General features: G+C 45.5%; 1 protein-coding gene across 5 annotated transcripts in view; it reads left to right on the top strand.

The window, feature by feature from the left end:
* Window positions 1–15,504, top strand: part of TJP1 (tight junction protein 1) — a 159,061-nt gene that overhangs the window by 100,088 nt on the left and 43,469 nt on the right. For 4 of the 5 annotated variants that reach the window (XM_066355576.1, XM_066355575.1, XM_066355574.1 and 1 more), the window contains one exon: window positions 10,968–11,024. In XM_066355576.1, coding sequence (XP_066211673.1) covers window positions 10,968–11,024 — 57 coding nt within the window. Of the gene's footprint in view, window positions 1–7,624; window positions 7,646–10,967; window positions 11,025–15,504 lie in introns of those variants that run through there. The other variant, XM_066355578.1, reaches the window with a different exon arrangement.

Raw genomic sequence — 15,504 nt, 5'->3', positions numbered from 1 at the left:
GCAGTTCATTAGTTTACATTGTATTTGTGGGTGAAATTCCTAGTAATCATTGTATGAAGGCTTGCTGCCAATTGGCTGGGAAAAAATGGTTTGAATTGGACTTTTGTAGTTTCTTGGAGAGAAATCTTTCACATCTTATGAGGAGCAGGACTTGGAGAAGCGTGCTTCCAGTCACTGGAGCACCAAATGTGTGAAAGACAGCAAGTGCTTCTGCTGCTCACCTTGAGAAGCCAGTGGTAGTGTGGAGGGCGTTTTATGATTAAGGTCTTAAAAGCCATAATCAGGCAAAATATGTGCTTTGAACAAAAATAACTAAAAACAAGGCTGCTTTTAAACTCTGATTGTAGGAAGTCTTTCCCATGGTGTCACGTGAAAGAACTTTGGCAGATTTATTTACTGGCTGTTGTTTTTAACAGTTGTAAGTGCTGGAATATTCACACAAACATACACACCGCTTGTGTTTGATGCTGCTGTGCCTGTGGACCGAGGAGATGGCGACCCTGGCCCCTGGATCTACACTCTGGTCCTAAGTGTGAGAAACGCGTGTCAGGAATGAGTAACAGCCTTGCAGCACAGAGCACTGATTCTGAGGCGGGTGCCGCGCTGCGCGTGCTGTGTGCCATTTCTTCTGCCCCTCGCTGCGAGGTGCCTCTTGTTATCTCCCTTGCAGAGGTGGAGTCTGAGTCAGACGTCTGCTCTGGCTGCACACACACCTGCCTACAGCTTTATAGTCCAGGTAGGCATCTGCTCAGCTGCCCCGTGTTCTGAAGGAGTGTCGGGGAGGTGCCTGTGGAATGGTATCAGGTGAGTCCAGACCAGACCCAGGGTGAGTCATGCAGGCTGGAGAGAGTGCTCCAGGGTCAGAGGGCACGGGCTGGTCCACAGGAAGTGGCTGTTGCACAACCCCAGCTGGTTATGGGCAGGAGGAAGACCTGCCAGATCTTCCGGTTTTTTAAAGCAGGTTGTAAATCCAGATTTGTATGTAAATTGTTTTCCCTTAGATGCTGTCAGCTGATTTTATTTCTTTTCTTTTTTTTTTTTTTTTTTTTTTTGGTGCAATAGAATACCTGTATAAAAATACATAAATGTGCATTAATGAGTTGTTATAAAGTGTACGCCTGTGTAAACCTCTTCCAGGTCAAAGCACAGAACATTGCCGGCTCCTGGGAAGCTCCCCCACTGCTTGCCTCTTCCTAATGAGATTACCCTGCTAAGAGCTCAGGCAGCCTGTCCATCGGTGCCACACGCTCTGACCTCCCTGGTCACACCTTTCCTCCCCCAGGGCAGCTGCTGTTCTGACTTTGTTGTTCAGATTCATATGTTGTTGACCTGAACTCATTCATCTTCATTGCGTCCAGTATTGTGTGGAGTGACTATACCACAGTGTCTTGAGTGTACCAGTGACGGACATTTGGGTTGTCTCCTAACCTTGAGTGTAAAGAGTGATGCTTCCACGACCACTTGTATCTGGCTCTTGGTGAACGTTGCACAGGTCTGTGTAGTTAGGGTGGCATTGCTGCTGGATTGTTGACTGTATCTGCACGTTTAGCAGGTGACGTCTCTTTCCAGAGAGCTGTTCTGGGCACACTCTTCATCCTCAGTGTCTGTGGCTCTGCGTTGTCCTAGGTGCCTGGTGTCAGACACTCATTGTAGTTTTAATTTGCAGTTCTTTGACTAGACGAGCAACTTTATATTTATGGCCTATTCAAGTCTTTTTGTCTGCCTTTCTTTGGTATTACCTTTCTTCTTGATTTGTCTCATTTTTTTGATAAAAACTAGTTGATTATATGTTCTGAAGATACAGTTTTCAACCTGGTGATCATCTCTTAATGGTCTTTCCATGACTAGAAGTTTCTGACCTGAATGTGGTCTGAGTGTGGTGGCACAGAGAAAGGCCAGTGAGGGGAAGGGTTTCAGGGGAGGGCCAGTAAATGGACCACGTCCTGCACAGAGAATTCAGGTAAAACACGGACTGAAAAGATGACCACTGAGTAACCTAAGTCTTTATTACTTGATGATGTTAGGCTCTGGACTCTGGGTCTTGGGTCTGCCACTGCTAGCTGCTGTCTTATCTGGGAAGTGCAGTGGGCCATAGCCCTGTTGCCTTGCATAGCATGGTTTGTGCTCGGCACAGTGCCCGGCTCGTCGGGAGCTGTTGTGCCAGCTCTTGTCTTTTAAAAACATTTAAGTGAAGCCCATCTTAATACCAGAGGAGAGGCCTGTAGGAGTCATGTGTGAGTGTGTGCCCTTGTACAGTTAATCTGTGTGTGTGTATGTATGTATATGTTTGTTCACGTGATAGTGGGAATATGTCAGCCCGTAGGTTGGGAGACTCAGCCAGCACGGTGTGGTTTCAGAAAAGACCCTTGAGCTCCGTGGATACTTTTTTAGAATTGCATTAGCTTTAAATAAGAGGCACAGTCTTGAGTCTGATGGATTTGGGAATGGAGATTAAAGACTATTCCAAATCTAGTGCACCTGGCTCAGTTGGGTATTCATCCAGTATGGTGAATGATTGATTAGCAAATTCTCTTCAGTTTTTGCCTCCTGAGCACCTTGTATCTTTCCACTGTTCCATCAGTCGGTCCATACTTTCTGCCATTTACATCCCTCCCCAACACACACACACACACACACACACACACACACACACACACACACTGTACAACCCATCACAATCTCGCTGTATTCCTCTAATAGACTCCTGGGCAGTATCATATCCCTTCACCCCCTTCCAGTCTATTTTTCTAAAATAATCTTTTCAAAATCCCTAGTTTGATTAGTGCTCCCCCCGGCAGCCAGTGCACACACTCATCCTAACACTCCTAGGCTTCTTAACTGCCCTTAGGAGTAAAAGACCAGGAGCGTAGTATGGTCAGCGAGCTCCTGCCGGCTCGCTTGGCCCTGCCGACCCTCTAGCCTCACCTTGTGTCCGTCTCCTGTGCTCTGTGCTTTCAAACTGGGCTGTCCTCTCTCGTTCCTGCCAAGTCCTGTAGTTCCTGCCAGGTTCCTCTGAATTCTACTGGTGGCACTGCCTGCCTGCCTGCCTGCCTGCCTTTCTTCCTCTCTCCCTCCCTTCCAACCTCCCCCCTCTCTTTCAGTATTTTTTTTAATCTTGTGATTATGTGTTTGTTCATAAACTTTTTTAGTCCTTCGGTTCTCCCAGTAGACTGTAAGCCCATGAGAACAAGACCTGGGCTGACTGTATCCTGTGACTTGCAGAGCCTAACAATGTCTGGGTTTCATGAACGAGAGAAGCACGTTCCTACCCCAGAGCTCTTGCACATGCTGCTTTCTCTACCTGAAAAATCTTCCCCCCCACCCACCCCTCCTTCACCAGCCTCTCTCCAGTTCTCTTCATCAAGAACCTTGCCCTGAACCCAGAAACTAGGTGAGAACTATGCTCTAAATAAGCTTCCTGTACTTTTCCTGTATAGCACTTAAAACTTGTTCTAATTTGTCTCCTGTTTATTTGACTAGTATCTGACACTACTCCTAGACTGGATTTGCCTTTTTTTACTCTGTTGTTTGCACACTTACTGGTAACAGACCCACTTAAATTCAGCCTAGAAACTCCCAGAAGCTCCTAGTGCGTCTCCAGGACTAGCTGTATTTCTGTTTTCTGCAGGGGAAGGCAGTGGCTGGAGTAGCCAGCACCGGGGACATTTGCTCGATGACCTGGCACCTCGGTAGTAGCCCTCTTGGTTTGGGTCTTTCTTAGGTCAGTAATCTCTAGTCCCCCAAATGAATTTGGTTTCTCTTGTTGATTAGTGAATTTGAGCCCTTTCCACACATGTGTGTTGGCCATTTCTGTGCCTCTTGGGGTGGGCTTCCTCAGTCTTTTCTATTAGGCTGTCTTTGACGGGAAATCTTTGTATATTCTGGATGTGACTTTTGTGTTGGGTAGATACCGGGTTACTTAAAAAAAGAACAGTTTTACATGAAAATAAATGATGTTGCTTCTTAGTTGTAGATGGGAAAAGGCATAAGTTTTAATACCTAAACAGCTTGAATTAACTTATTATTGGTGGTGTTTACCTTCTTTGGTTCCGGTGGTCTTTCCCCTCTGTAAAGTTACCATGTTTTTGTCATTGGTAAATGTTGACTGTGCTGGCCCTGCTGTGCCTCAGACCTTTCACCCACTAATGTCAGCCTCTTCTGGGGTCTGCTCTGCGCCAGCTTGTGGGGTCTGCCTCACGGGCAATGACTTCCTTTCACCCACTAATGTCAGCCTCTTCTGGGGTCTGCTCTGCGCCAGCTTGTGGGGTCTGCCTCACGGGCAATGACTTCCTTTCACCCACTAATGTCAGCCTCTTCTGGGTCTTCTCTGCGCCAGCTTGTGGGGTCTGCCTCACGGGCAGTGACTTCCTTTCACCCACTAATGTCAGCCTCTTCTGGGTCTTCTCTGCGCCAACTTGTGGGGTCTGCCTCACGGGCAGTGACTTCCTTTTGAGAAGACCTGTCGCTTTCTCTTATTTTTTTATGAGCCCACAGGTATCTTTTATTTTATAGGATATCTTAACACTATCGTTATTTATTTTGTTGCTCAAGTTCATTCTAGCTTTGCCCATTAGAAGCTCTTTCAGGTTGCTTCTGTGTTCCAAAACCTATGCTTTTTTTTTTTTTTTTAGCAGTTCCTAAATTTCTGGGACCACATAATGGTAGTCCAGGTTTGTCTTATATTTTCCCTGCCTCAGCCCTGAAACCAACTGCTTCTCCAAGCAATCCTGGTTTGTTTTGATTAGAGAACAGAATTTATAAATTGACACCTCCATGCTAGCTGTGCTCACTGCTTTGGGGTTGTTTTTGCTCTAGGCTCTCCCAGCAGACAGAGCTAGGACACAGACACGTGTATATCTACGTGTACATATAGTATATGTACAATAGATATACATAGACTATATTTAGAATCTGGGCTTGTACTGATAGCCAGAGTCCAGTCTCACATCACAGACTTCATTTCAACCCTTCTTCTCTTATCTATAACTTTTTTCTACAATGTAGAAACCCAGGTCTCATTATCTGCAATGCGTGTTTATTTGTTTACTTCTAATATACATAAACTAAATAACGTGGTTTTGCTTGGCCTGTGGTGGTACTGTGGATAAAGCGTCAACCTGGAACACAGAGGTTGCCGGTTCAAAACCCTGGGCTTGCCCTGTCAAGGCACATATGACAAGCATTCAACAAACAACTAAAGTGAAGCAACTATGAGTTGATACCCCCTCCCACCCTGCTACTCTGTAAAATCAATAAAAATCTTAAAAAAAAAAAAGACATGTATTAACCACATTTAAATGGCTGTTTTAAAAAAATCAATAAATAACATAGTTTTAAAGTTTTACTCATACCCTCAAGAGAATAACTTACTCTGTTTACAAAGTTGCTCTACAATTTTTGTTTCTTGCTTTAAATCATTTAGGCAAGGTATTTTTTTTCAGCTACTTAGGGTCCTTCCTTCCCTGCCTTCTGCAGTGTGGTGGTCAGCTACTCATGTGTAATACAGTTAGGTTCCTTTGTTACTGTTTGTATTCCATTGTGGATCCTCCCAACCCCTTTATTATAAGGGCTTTTTTTTTTTTTTTTTTTTTTTTTTTGGATATGTGAAGGATATATATATTATTTAAGAGGTAGGACTGAATAAACTATTTTAGATATGTATTTAATGGTATTTAAGGGTTCAACAATTTTTAAAATACAGTTAGTCCTAAACATAGTCATTAGATTGTTGGAAACTGAGTTTAAGTGAAAAGATATGTAAAGAAACAAGTTTTACTATGGGTTTATTGATATAAACAAGAGTTAAGTTCCTATAGCATATTTCTGATTTAAAAAAAAATTCCCAAACTCCTAAATAAAAACCCAGACCCTTCTCTAGTACATTGAAGTAAATGTGAGCTATACATACGTTTAATTTAAGAAAGATGAATAAAAATAAGTGTTTTCCAACGTGCTCATTCTAGTTCAGGGTCACAGTGGCCAGAGCCTTGTCCCTGCAGCTACAGGTGCCAGGCGGGAGCACCCTGAACACAGGACACCCTTCATTGCAGAGCCCCTTGAAGTATCCACGCTCAGACCGGACAGCTCAGACATGCTGGTTCACCTCGGGTGCACCGCAGTGGGATGTGGAGGGACCCAGAATCCTCCGGGAGAGGGCAGACACGACACACAGGCTCTTCTCAGCAGTGTTACAACAAAATGACTGAACCAAACGATGGTATTTGAGGACCTGGTGTATATGAAAATTTTATTGTATACTATCATTTTTATCTTGTGTTGTGTGTTCTCCGGACAGTACATGGGTCTGTAGTAGCCCCATCGCTCTCCGTGTCGTCCCTCGCTGCTAGTTCTCAAGTTTGTGTTTGTTTTCCTCTAAAATATTTGTAGTCCACAGGTCATCTTGGTCCTTTGGTAATTGGACCTTTTCTCTTGGGTCTAATACAACCATGTTGATTACTTCTGGGTCCTTATCTACTCCAGATCTCAGGCTTGATCTTGAAACCTGCGTGCCCAGCTGCCTGCTGTACATGTCTCTGTGCTGCTTGTTCCACAGGGGCCTTAAATTAAGATTTTTAAGCGGAATTTGTAGTCTTCCTGCCTTTTCCCTCAGTTGCCTAAGTCAGAACCCTAACAGCCATCTCTGACACCTCCCCGTCTCATCTGGTCTCCGCCCTCCCTGGGGCAGCTTCCACCCAGTGGCCTGAGTGTGCACCCACCACGCCTACAGTGCCCGCATGTTTCCCCGCTGCATTTCTGGCCTGCAGCGTAGGAGGCTGTTGTGAAGGTGCTCATCCTGCTCCACTTCACCCTGTGCCTCTCCACGTCAGAGCCAGCGTCTGGGGCAGCAACAGTGACCTCCCCAGAACAGCTCTCCCTGCTGTTGCCTGGTCATCCTCTAAGCGCGTGCTTCAGCGTGGCTTTCTGAGTCTCCGCTCTTCATCACGGGCAGCCCTCTCCATCTTCCGTGGCAGCACCTCCTGTGCACAGCTGTGGGCTGTGCACCGGGACCAGCCTCGCCCTTGAGCCCCAGGTGGCACTGGGACCTGTTTGCCTCTGTAACACTTAGCATATCTGATTAATGTTTGTGAATGAATGAATGAGTCTTTTATTATTGTTGTTACTGCTATCAAGATGGTAAAATTTAACTGTCCATGTATTTAGATACTAAGAGTTAAGATTTTCCTTTATTTGGAAACCACTTGCTCTATTTATTCTGCTTTGTGTTTGGTCTTCTCCAGTTGTAGCTTCTTCCTGTGTCTTCATTTCCGGTGTTCTCCAGCCTTCTCTCCACTCGATTTGTCACAGCCCTGAGGACAGTGAGGCTGCCTGGGGCTGGGATCTGAAGTTTTGGCAAGAAGCCCTTCCGAGTTGATGATCTGAGTAGTGTCTTGGCCAGCTGGAGCTTAGCACAAAGAGACCAAAGAGACTCTTGGTGGATTCTGAAATGCAGCTTTCTGCTTCTGCAGAAATTGTGATTCTCGTCAGGTGATGCTGACTTAAACATGTACGGCGAACTTGGAGCCTGGGAGCCATGAACGGCAGTGTCTGAACCTGCAGCCTGTTTGGAACGGAGTTACAGTCTAACAGCATTTTGAAGCCAGAATAACTTTTTACTTGAGGAGATTTCATCCCATTCCCTAACTTTGTAGGTCACTTGTCTGGTTAGTGGTGGGTTTGGGCTCTCACTTTGCTCTTCCTGGTCTAGCTCATTTCTGTGTAACAGCATTTCAGAAGTTACTGAGGCAGGCGTCCCCAAACTACGCATGTGGCCCCCCTGAGGCCATTTATCCGCCCCCTCCCCTGCACTTCTGGAAGGGGCACCTCTTTCATTGGTGGTCAATGAGAGGAGCACTATATGTGGCAGCCCTCCAATGGTCTGAAGGACAGTGAACTGGCCCCCTGTATAAAAAGTTTGGGGACCCCTGTCTAAGGAGTGGGCGGTGGCGCTGAGTCATGCCGGAGGAGTGACCCTCTCCTTGGTCCCCAGACCTAACTGCTTCCGGGTGATACTGGAGACCACCAGCAAGTCTTCACCGGAGTCACAGTTACATGTTTTGCTCTTTGTAAAAAGAAAATGACAGGTTTACTGTAGGGTGTTGAGCTTTAGAAATCATTGATTTGACTAGGTAGCAAGTGACTTTGGTGAGGCTCTGCAGAGACTCCAGTGAAAAAGTCCATGTCCCCACGTCCATCTCTGCACCCAGGGCCTGGTTTCCTTGTCTTCACAGGAAGACGTTCTCCTCTTCCCTTCACGCAGTTCTCACGAAAGCTGCTCAGTCGCCAGGGCACGTGTGTGCTGTCAGGTTGTCTCTAGTATCTGAGAGGGTCACTGTAAGAACCTCCTTCCTCTCCACCCTCAGCACTTTATTAGGACTCTTTCAGAGTACAGCCAAGTTGAATGCTGACAGCCAGGGGTTTCTTCCTGTGTGTGCTTGTCACAAGTGCGTGTGTCCGCCCAGCCCTCTCCAGAGTCGGCCGAGTGCAGACGGCCGGGCAGAGCTGTGCTGCTTTTGCCACCGAAGGAGCCGGAGGCTGAAGAGTGAAGAGGGTAACAGAGCTCAGGGTCTAAAATGGGAGCACGTTTTTTCTGTGTCTTTTTAAGTGGTAAGATTGGCAGACATGGTCACTCACTTATATTCTGGGTTAAATTGATTTAGTGTGCCGATCAGGGGCCCAACTACCTACCTGTTCTGATGTTTCATTTTCTGCTGACTCCTTGTACAGAGGCCTCCTGTCCAGTGTGTCCAGCTCATGAGGCTGTGTTTGGCCTTAACAGAGAGGAGAGGTATTAGATTACACTTTTTTGGGGAAGCATTGAGTTAGTTGAGATGTCTTTTCTAATTTCTCCAAAGAAGAAACCTATTTTGATTGGAATGCAGAGGAGAATTGTTTTAGTATTTTTATTTTTCCTCTTATATAAACAAAATAATTCAAATTTATCTTATTGTATGCCTCTTGAAGCTGGTACATTAAGAGCTTAATATATAAAATCCCTTAGTAACAGTAAACTAAAAATACTTTTTATGATTAACAATAAAACAATAATCTTAAATATTGTTTGGTTTTCCTAAAAGCTAAGTTAAAAACAGGTATTTGAAGTTTCAAATGGGATTTGGTGAATATGGCTTAATATACTTGGGCACTCTGCTCTGGTTGGGACTGGAGAAAAGAAAGCCAGAAATTGCCACATGAAGAATGTGGCTTTGAAGGTGACCAGAAGTCATGTTTTGTCCGTCAGCCTTTCTCTTTCTACTCATGTTTAAACAAAGCGAGGCTAACGGTGTATAAGCTGTTTCACAAAATTACATTAAATGAATTTCTCCATCAGTGTTCTCTTACAAAGTGGACAGCTATGTGGTCAGTAAAACCACATGGAGAATGATGAACGTTTGTGGACTGGAGGAGACGCTGTCAGGGTGTTGCCAGTTGCAGGCCCCTCGCAGTGCAGTGATGGGAAAGGGACTAGAGAGGCCTGGCCGTGGAGCAGGTGGTGAGCTGGAGTGTGCGGGCAGGGACTGCAGGTCAGCGCCTCGTGTTTGGCACACCTACTCATGCCATCCTTGCCTCACACTGATGAGGGATTTTCCTTCAGTATGTTAAGTCCTGGTTGTCAGTGTTTGTTGAAAAAAAATAACAAAACAGCTTTGTTTCCCACGGAGTTCTCATTAAAGGGAGGCTTTGCTGCGTTGATTGGAAAGTTGAAACAAAGCGCGGGTGAGGCTGGCCACCCTTATCTCTAGGAGTGGACAGAGGGAGCCTTTCTCCCTCCCGTTGTCTGGCAGGAAAGTTTATCTGGTCCTCTGAGTTTAGGGAAGCAGGCTTTCTTCATAGGGATTCATTTTCCGAAGTGGCATTAATCTTTAATTAAAGTTGCTCTGGGAAAGAAGAAATGGGCCCCTGCCACTTGATGGCCATATTCCCGTGATGCTGCTGACAGCGGTGCCACAAAGAGCAAGTGGCACTTGTGAGGTGGGCAGTCAGCACACGGGGTGCCAGGAGGTGCTGAGGGGTGTGCTCAGCGCGCTCCCTTCCACCATCCATTGTTGGCTCTGCAGAGGCATAAACAATGATTCGTGGATGGATTTTGTTTAGGGACCTCAGTTCCATAAAGTGGTCAAAGAAAAAGACTGACTGCAAGTCTCCAAGACCAATGAACCCAATTTATAAGAAATTTACTTTGAATTTTTAGTGCCCGCCCCTTGGGTAGTAACTGATCTCCTCTCTAGTAAAGAGTGTCTTCACAGGCAGTGACCCTGAACTCCACAGTGCTCTGAGCATTACCTTCATTGGAGCTTGCGTCGCTCTGACTTCATGGTGATTCTTGGGGAGTTTTTCTGGGGTTTTTTTGTTGTTGCGTGTGTAGGCATGTGTGCAGGCCTCTTTTTTCCCTTAGAAAAGCCTTTCTTTCAGAAAAAGTCTTGAGAAGACAGTTGTGTAGTCAAACCTTACGTAGGCGGGGCAGGGGTGTTTAACTGTGACATTGAAGCAGCCATTGGCCAAACCTATCAATGTCCTATCTCTCTTCCTGTAATGTGGATATTTATAATTCTGAGTTCAGGGGGATTGGACTTTTGCTTCTCTGTGCACAGCGTAAGGAACACTTTAGAATGTTTTATATGTCAATGCATATTTTAAAATAATACCATTCCAACTTGTACTTGTTTCTGTCTCACACGGAGTGTGAAGTTGCAGAATTAGTTGAGTGCTCATTTCAGCGGGCAAGCAGTGCCCACAGGATGGCACCTGTCCAGATTAAGTTAAAAACAAAGGAAGTTCCTGCGTGTTGTTTCCCGTTTCTTACAATAAAAGCAAATGAAAACCTTCCATAATTAGTAAGCTCTTTTCAGAGTATCCCATGTTAACAGTATGAATTTTCATGTGCTAAATTGTTTGCTAGATGTTCTTGCTCACTTGATTCACGATGTTTTCTGGAAAGATAAATAACTTGTTTTTCTTCTCGTTATCAGAGCACCACAATGGAGGAAACGGCTATATGGGAACAGCACACAGTGACGCTTCACAGGGTGAGTTTCTGCTGCAGTAAATAATCTTGTATAACTCAGGATATTGGCAGCTTTGGAGAAACAATAGAGGAAAGCCAGATGTCAGGAAGCCGAGGAAAGGGGAAAATCTTTTCTATATTCCTTTGTTTAAAATTAGAATTGCAATAAACTCTTTATTAAGGTCAAAAGTGAACATTACTTTTTCAAATATCCTTTTGGTGGTTATTTGTATATTTACTGTTTTTGATAAAAGACACTGTACACTGCATAAATGGTAAACTGCTTCAGCTTTTCTGAGTATATCTACAGCTAGTGCTCAACTTACGACCAGGATTGGTTCAGACAGACCGGTTGTAACACGATTTGGTCGTAAGTTGAGTAGGCTATATGTATAGTACTGTGAAATGAAGTTATAAAAATGTTTAAGTCATATTTTATAATTTTCTTTTATTGTTATATATCATAATTTTCTTTGTTCATTTTATGCCATTTGTATCATCTCTACACCATTTTGTTTCTTATTTTTACATTCATCAGTTTTAAGTAAAACACTGCATTACCAGTACAACTGGTTTAATATTTGCAAAACATACAAAATTACAAAATACAGGTGCATACAAAAATACAAAATACAGGTGTAAAAAATACCATAGGAAACATTTTCCCAATTGCAGAACATATCAAAATATATAAACGTGTACAAAACATTTTATTGGCCAGCACTGTCGTACGCCCAGCTGGGCAACGCTTGCGCTACCAGACGTGGAGCAGTCGTGGCTAGCGATTGCGGTCGTAAAGTCGATCAATACCTGTACATGTATTGTAGGATTGAGGTTTAAAGTGAACCAGGTTGTGTGGGTCATAAATCCTCGAGGATACTTGTTGATTTGACACACGCTCCCCCTGAGCTGTCACTTAATGCAGTTCAGAGACACAGAGCCAGCAGCCGTGACTGGGGGAGGGGCAGTTGTCTGCCCTGAGCTTGAATGTAGGTCTGCCTCTTCCCTTTGGAAATGGGCACAGGGCCCAGGCCCTCTCTCAGCCTGTTCCACAGGTTTACACTGGGCTGGTGGCACCTGTGTGTGCTTGACATAAAATAAGTCCCTCCATGACTCCCCTGCTCTCCCCGTGAAGAGAGCTGGCTCTGTCACCCCGTTAGAGAGTGACTAGAAGGAGAGTAAGAGCAGTTCACCGTTCACCCTCACTGTTTCTGCCAGCTGTGTCCATTCCCAGGACAATGGAAAGGGGAAAGCGTGCTCCTGAACGCTGCCCTGTTATCTGTGAATGTTTGCATCTGCACACAGGAGATAATGGGTAAATTCATTATTAAAAAACAGTAATTTCGGCCCTGGCCAGTTGGCTCAGCGGTAGAGCGTCGGCCTGGCGTGTGGGGGACCCGGGTTCGATTCCCGGTCAGGGCACATAGGAGAAGCACCCATTTGCTTCTCTACCCCCACCCCCTCCTTCCTCTCTGTCTCTCTCTTCCCCTCCCGCAGCCAAGGCTCCATTGGAGCAAAGATGGCCCGGGCGCTGGGGATGGCTCCTTGGCCTCTGCCCCAGGCGCTAGAGTGGCTCTGGTCGCAGCATAGCGATGCCCCGGAGGGGCAGAGCATCGCCCCCTGGTGGGCAGAGCGTTGCCCCTGGTGGGCGTGCCGGGTGGATCCTGGTCGGGCGCATGCAGGAGTCTGTCTGACTGTCTCTCCCCGTTTCCAGCTTCAAAAAAAAAACGAAAAAAAAAAAACAACAGTAATTTCGGCCCTGGCCAGTTGGCTCAGTGGTAGAGCGTCGGCCTGGCGTGCGGAAGTCCCGGGTTCGATTCCCGGCCAGGGCACACAGGAGAGGCGCCCATCTGCTTTTCCACCCCTCCCCCTCTCCTTCCTCTCTGTCTCTCTCTTCCCCTCCCACAGCTGAGGCTCCATTGGAGCAAAAGACGGCCCAGACGCTGGGGATGGCTTCTTGGCCTCTGCCCCAGGCGCTAGAGTGGCTCTGGTCGCAACAGAGCGATGCCCCGGATGGGCAGAGCATCGCCCCCTGGTGGGCGTGCCGGGTGGATCCCGGTTGAGCACATGAGGGAGTCTGACTGCCTCCCGTTTCCAGCTTCAGAAAAATACAAAAAATACAAAAAACAAAAAACAGTAATTTCAGATAAGGTGTAGTGGATTTTTTTAATGCCTCCCTAAATGATTAAAGAAATCATTAAGCCTGACGCATGGTGGTGCAGTGGATAGAGCATCAGCCTGTGATGCTGAGGTCCCAGGTTCTAAACCCCAAGGTTGCCGGCTCATCCGGCTTGAGCGTGGGATCACTTTCCATTGGCTTGTTTTCTTACTATTGAGTGTTTTCTTATAATTGTGGTAAGTACATTTAAAATTTGCCATCTGTTCAAGTCCTTTGTCAATTTTATCATTGGTTTATTTCTTAAGTGTTGAGCTATCGGAATTCTTGATGTATTCTGGATGTTAACCCCTCACCAGCTAGATGAGCTTCCTGTTCCGTGGACTGTCTTCTCATTCTGCTGTTTGTGTCCCTTGGTGCACAGGTGTTGTTACTGAGTTTTGAGAGTTCTTTCTGCCTTTGTCAAAAACTAGTGACCGTAATATGCGGTCTTTCCCTGGTTCTTTTCTTGATCTGTGTATCTGCCTTTCTGTTGATATCTTGTCTTGATTACTATGGCTTTATATTAACACGCATTGTAAAAAATGTGCTAATTGGAAGTGAAGGGCCCTGGCGTCTAGCACCCCATTTCTGAGAAACTTTGGCAGAGGGACGAGGCAGTTGTGCTCCCTGAGTGACCGCGTGGGCTCTGGTGCCAGTGGTGGTGGTGGTGGTGGGAGGGTGATTTCAGACTGTTCTTTTGGCAGGGACCTGGAGCACAGACACTGTGTGCTGCCAGGTAAGGGCAGTCCATCCTCATTCTGGGACATCCAACGGTCAGTGACATGTAAGGCGGAGGTAACTTCATCTATGCGAAGAGTAAAAGTTCTGTGGATTAAAACTCCACTCTTCCTGCTGTTAACTGTCAAGACTAGTGAGTGGTAGACCTCTCTGCTGCGTCCGTCTTCTGTTTCCATTCCCAGAGGGTGCTGTCTTCACCTCAGAGTGTTAGGGACTAGAGATCCTAGTCATTCTTCAAGGCCGAGGAGTGGTGGGCGCTCCCCTGTGTGTCAGTCATTGCTACAGCCCAAGGATTGTGTCAGAGAACAAGTGCAGGAGGGCACCTGGCCTCGCAGATTCTGTCTGCTCCCTGTGGTCCTCAGTGACGGGTGGACAGACAGACACCTCAGTAGTTAGTTGTCTGCCCTGTGTCCTGCTGCACCATACTTTTCTTAGGGCTAGGAAATCTTAATTTTATATCCCCTTAGTGCTTGGTACTTAGCTAAAAAATCCCAGTAAAACTTAATTTCTTAATGACCACCCTATTGAACAAAGTCACTTTCAGGAGCTGACAGAACAGCATTGTCCGGTAGTAACATAATGCAGAGCACATACGTAATTTCTAGTCTTCACAGTAAAAACGTAAAATACAAGTAAAATTAATTTTATAGTAGGTCTTATTTAGGATGGTATGTCCAAAATATATTATCATTTTCAACATGTAATTAATATTTTAAAATTTACGTTTTTTCATAGTTTTACAAACTGATGGCACATTTTACAGTTCAGTCTACCTCTGGAAAGACTGGCCACTTTCCATGCTTGGTAACGTGTCTCTTATTTGTCATAAATTGAGTTTCCTGACCAGACAGAGATTAAACACACAGTTGTGGCTGCTCGTGGCTGCTGTGGTCGTGAAGATGAAATGCGGGGAAGGGAAGGTCCCGGGTGCTCTTCCTTCCATTATTTGGGCGCTACCGCTGCATGTGTGGTCATGCTCTACCGTGCTAAACCACCCCCACCACAATCATTCACATTATTTTGGACATTTTCTCATGTAAACATATAAAACCCAACTGTCTTTTGACACACCTAAAAATTCATATTGTAAAGCTATATAAGAAAAAATAGAATGTTTTGTGTTTTCTGTTGGAAATTCCTCAGAAGGCAACCAGCCCAGTCTCTCAGTAAGCCCAGCACAGCCTGTGGTCACTGTGCAGGAGTAATAATTCTGCTATATCAATCTTGATTACTGGAAACAGTATTAACGTTTTTACACACGCTGTTCCTGTTCCTCTTCCCGTTTAAAATGGTTCTACACCATCTCATACAGCTGTTACATAACATAGCCTTTCTACCCGGTCCTTACCTGACCTGACACTGTAAGTATGCATTGTCCTCTCCACGTGTCTTTTGTCATTGTGATTGTCAGAATGTTGTCCTCTGTTAGATTCCTTAGGAAGAGGTAATGAGAACAGCATTCCCTGTCCTGGCATGTTTATCTGTCCCCTTCCATAGTCCAAGGTCAGTTTTACTGATACAGAATCTTGACTGTTTTCCCTGAGTGTCTGTGTATTATCTCTGGCGTAATGTGTTGCAGTCAAACTGTGATGATAATCTAACTTTC

Source organism: Saccopteryx leptura, chromosome 13 (assembly GCF_036850995.1).
Source record: "Saccopteryx leptura isolate mSacLep1 chromosome 13, mSacLep1_pri_phased_curated, whole genome shotgun sequence".
Taxonomy (NCBI): domain Eukaryota; kingdom Metazoa; phylum Chordata; class Mammalia; order Chiroptera; family Emballonuridae; genus Saccopteryx; species Saccopteryx leptura.
The sequence above is the reverse complement of the archived record's forward strand: the minus strand, read 5'-3'. Positions and strand labels throughout refer to the sequence as shown.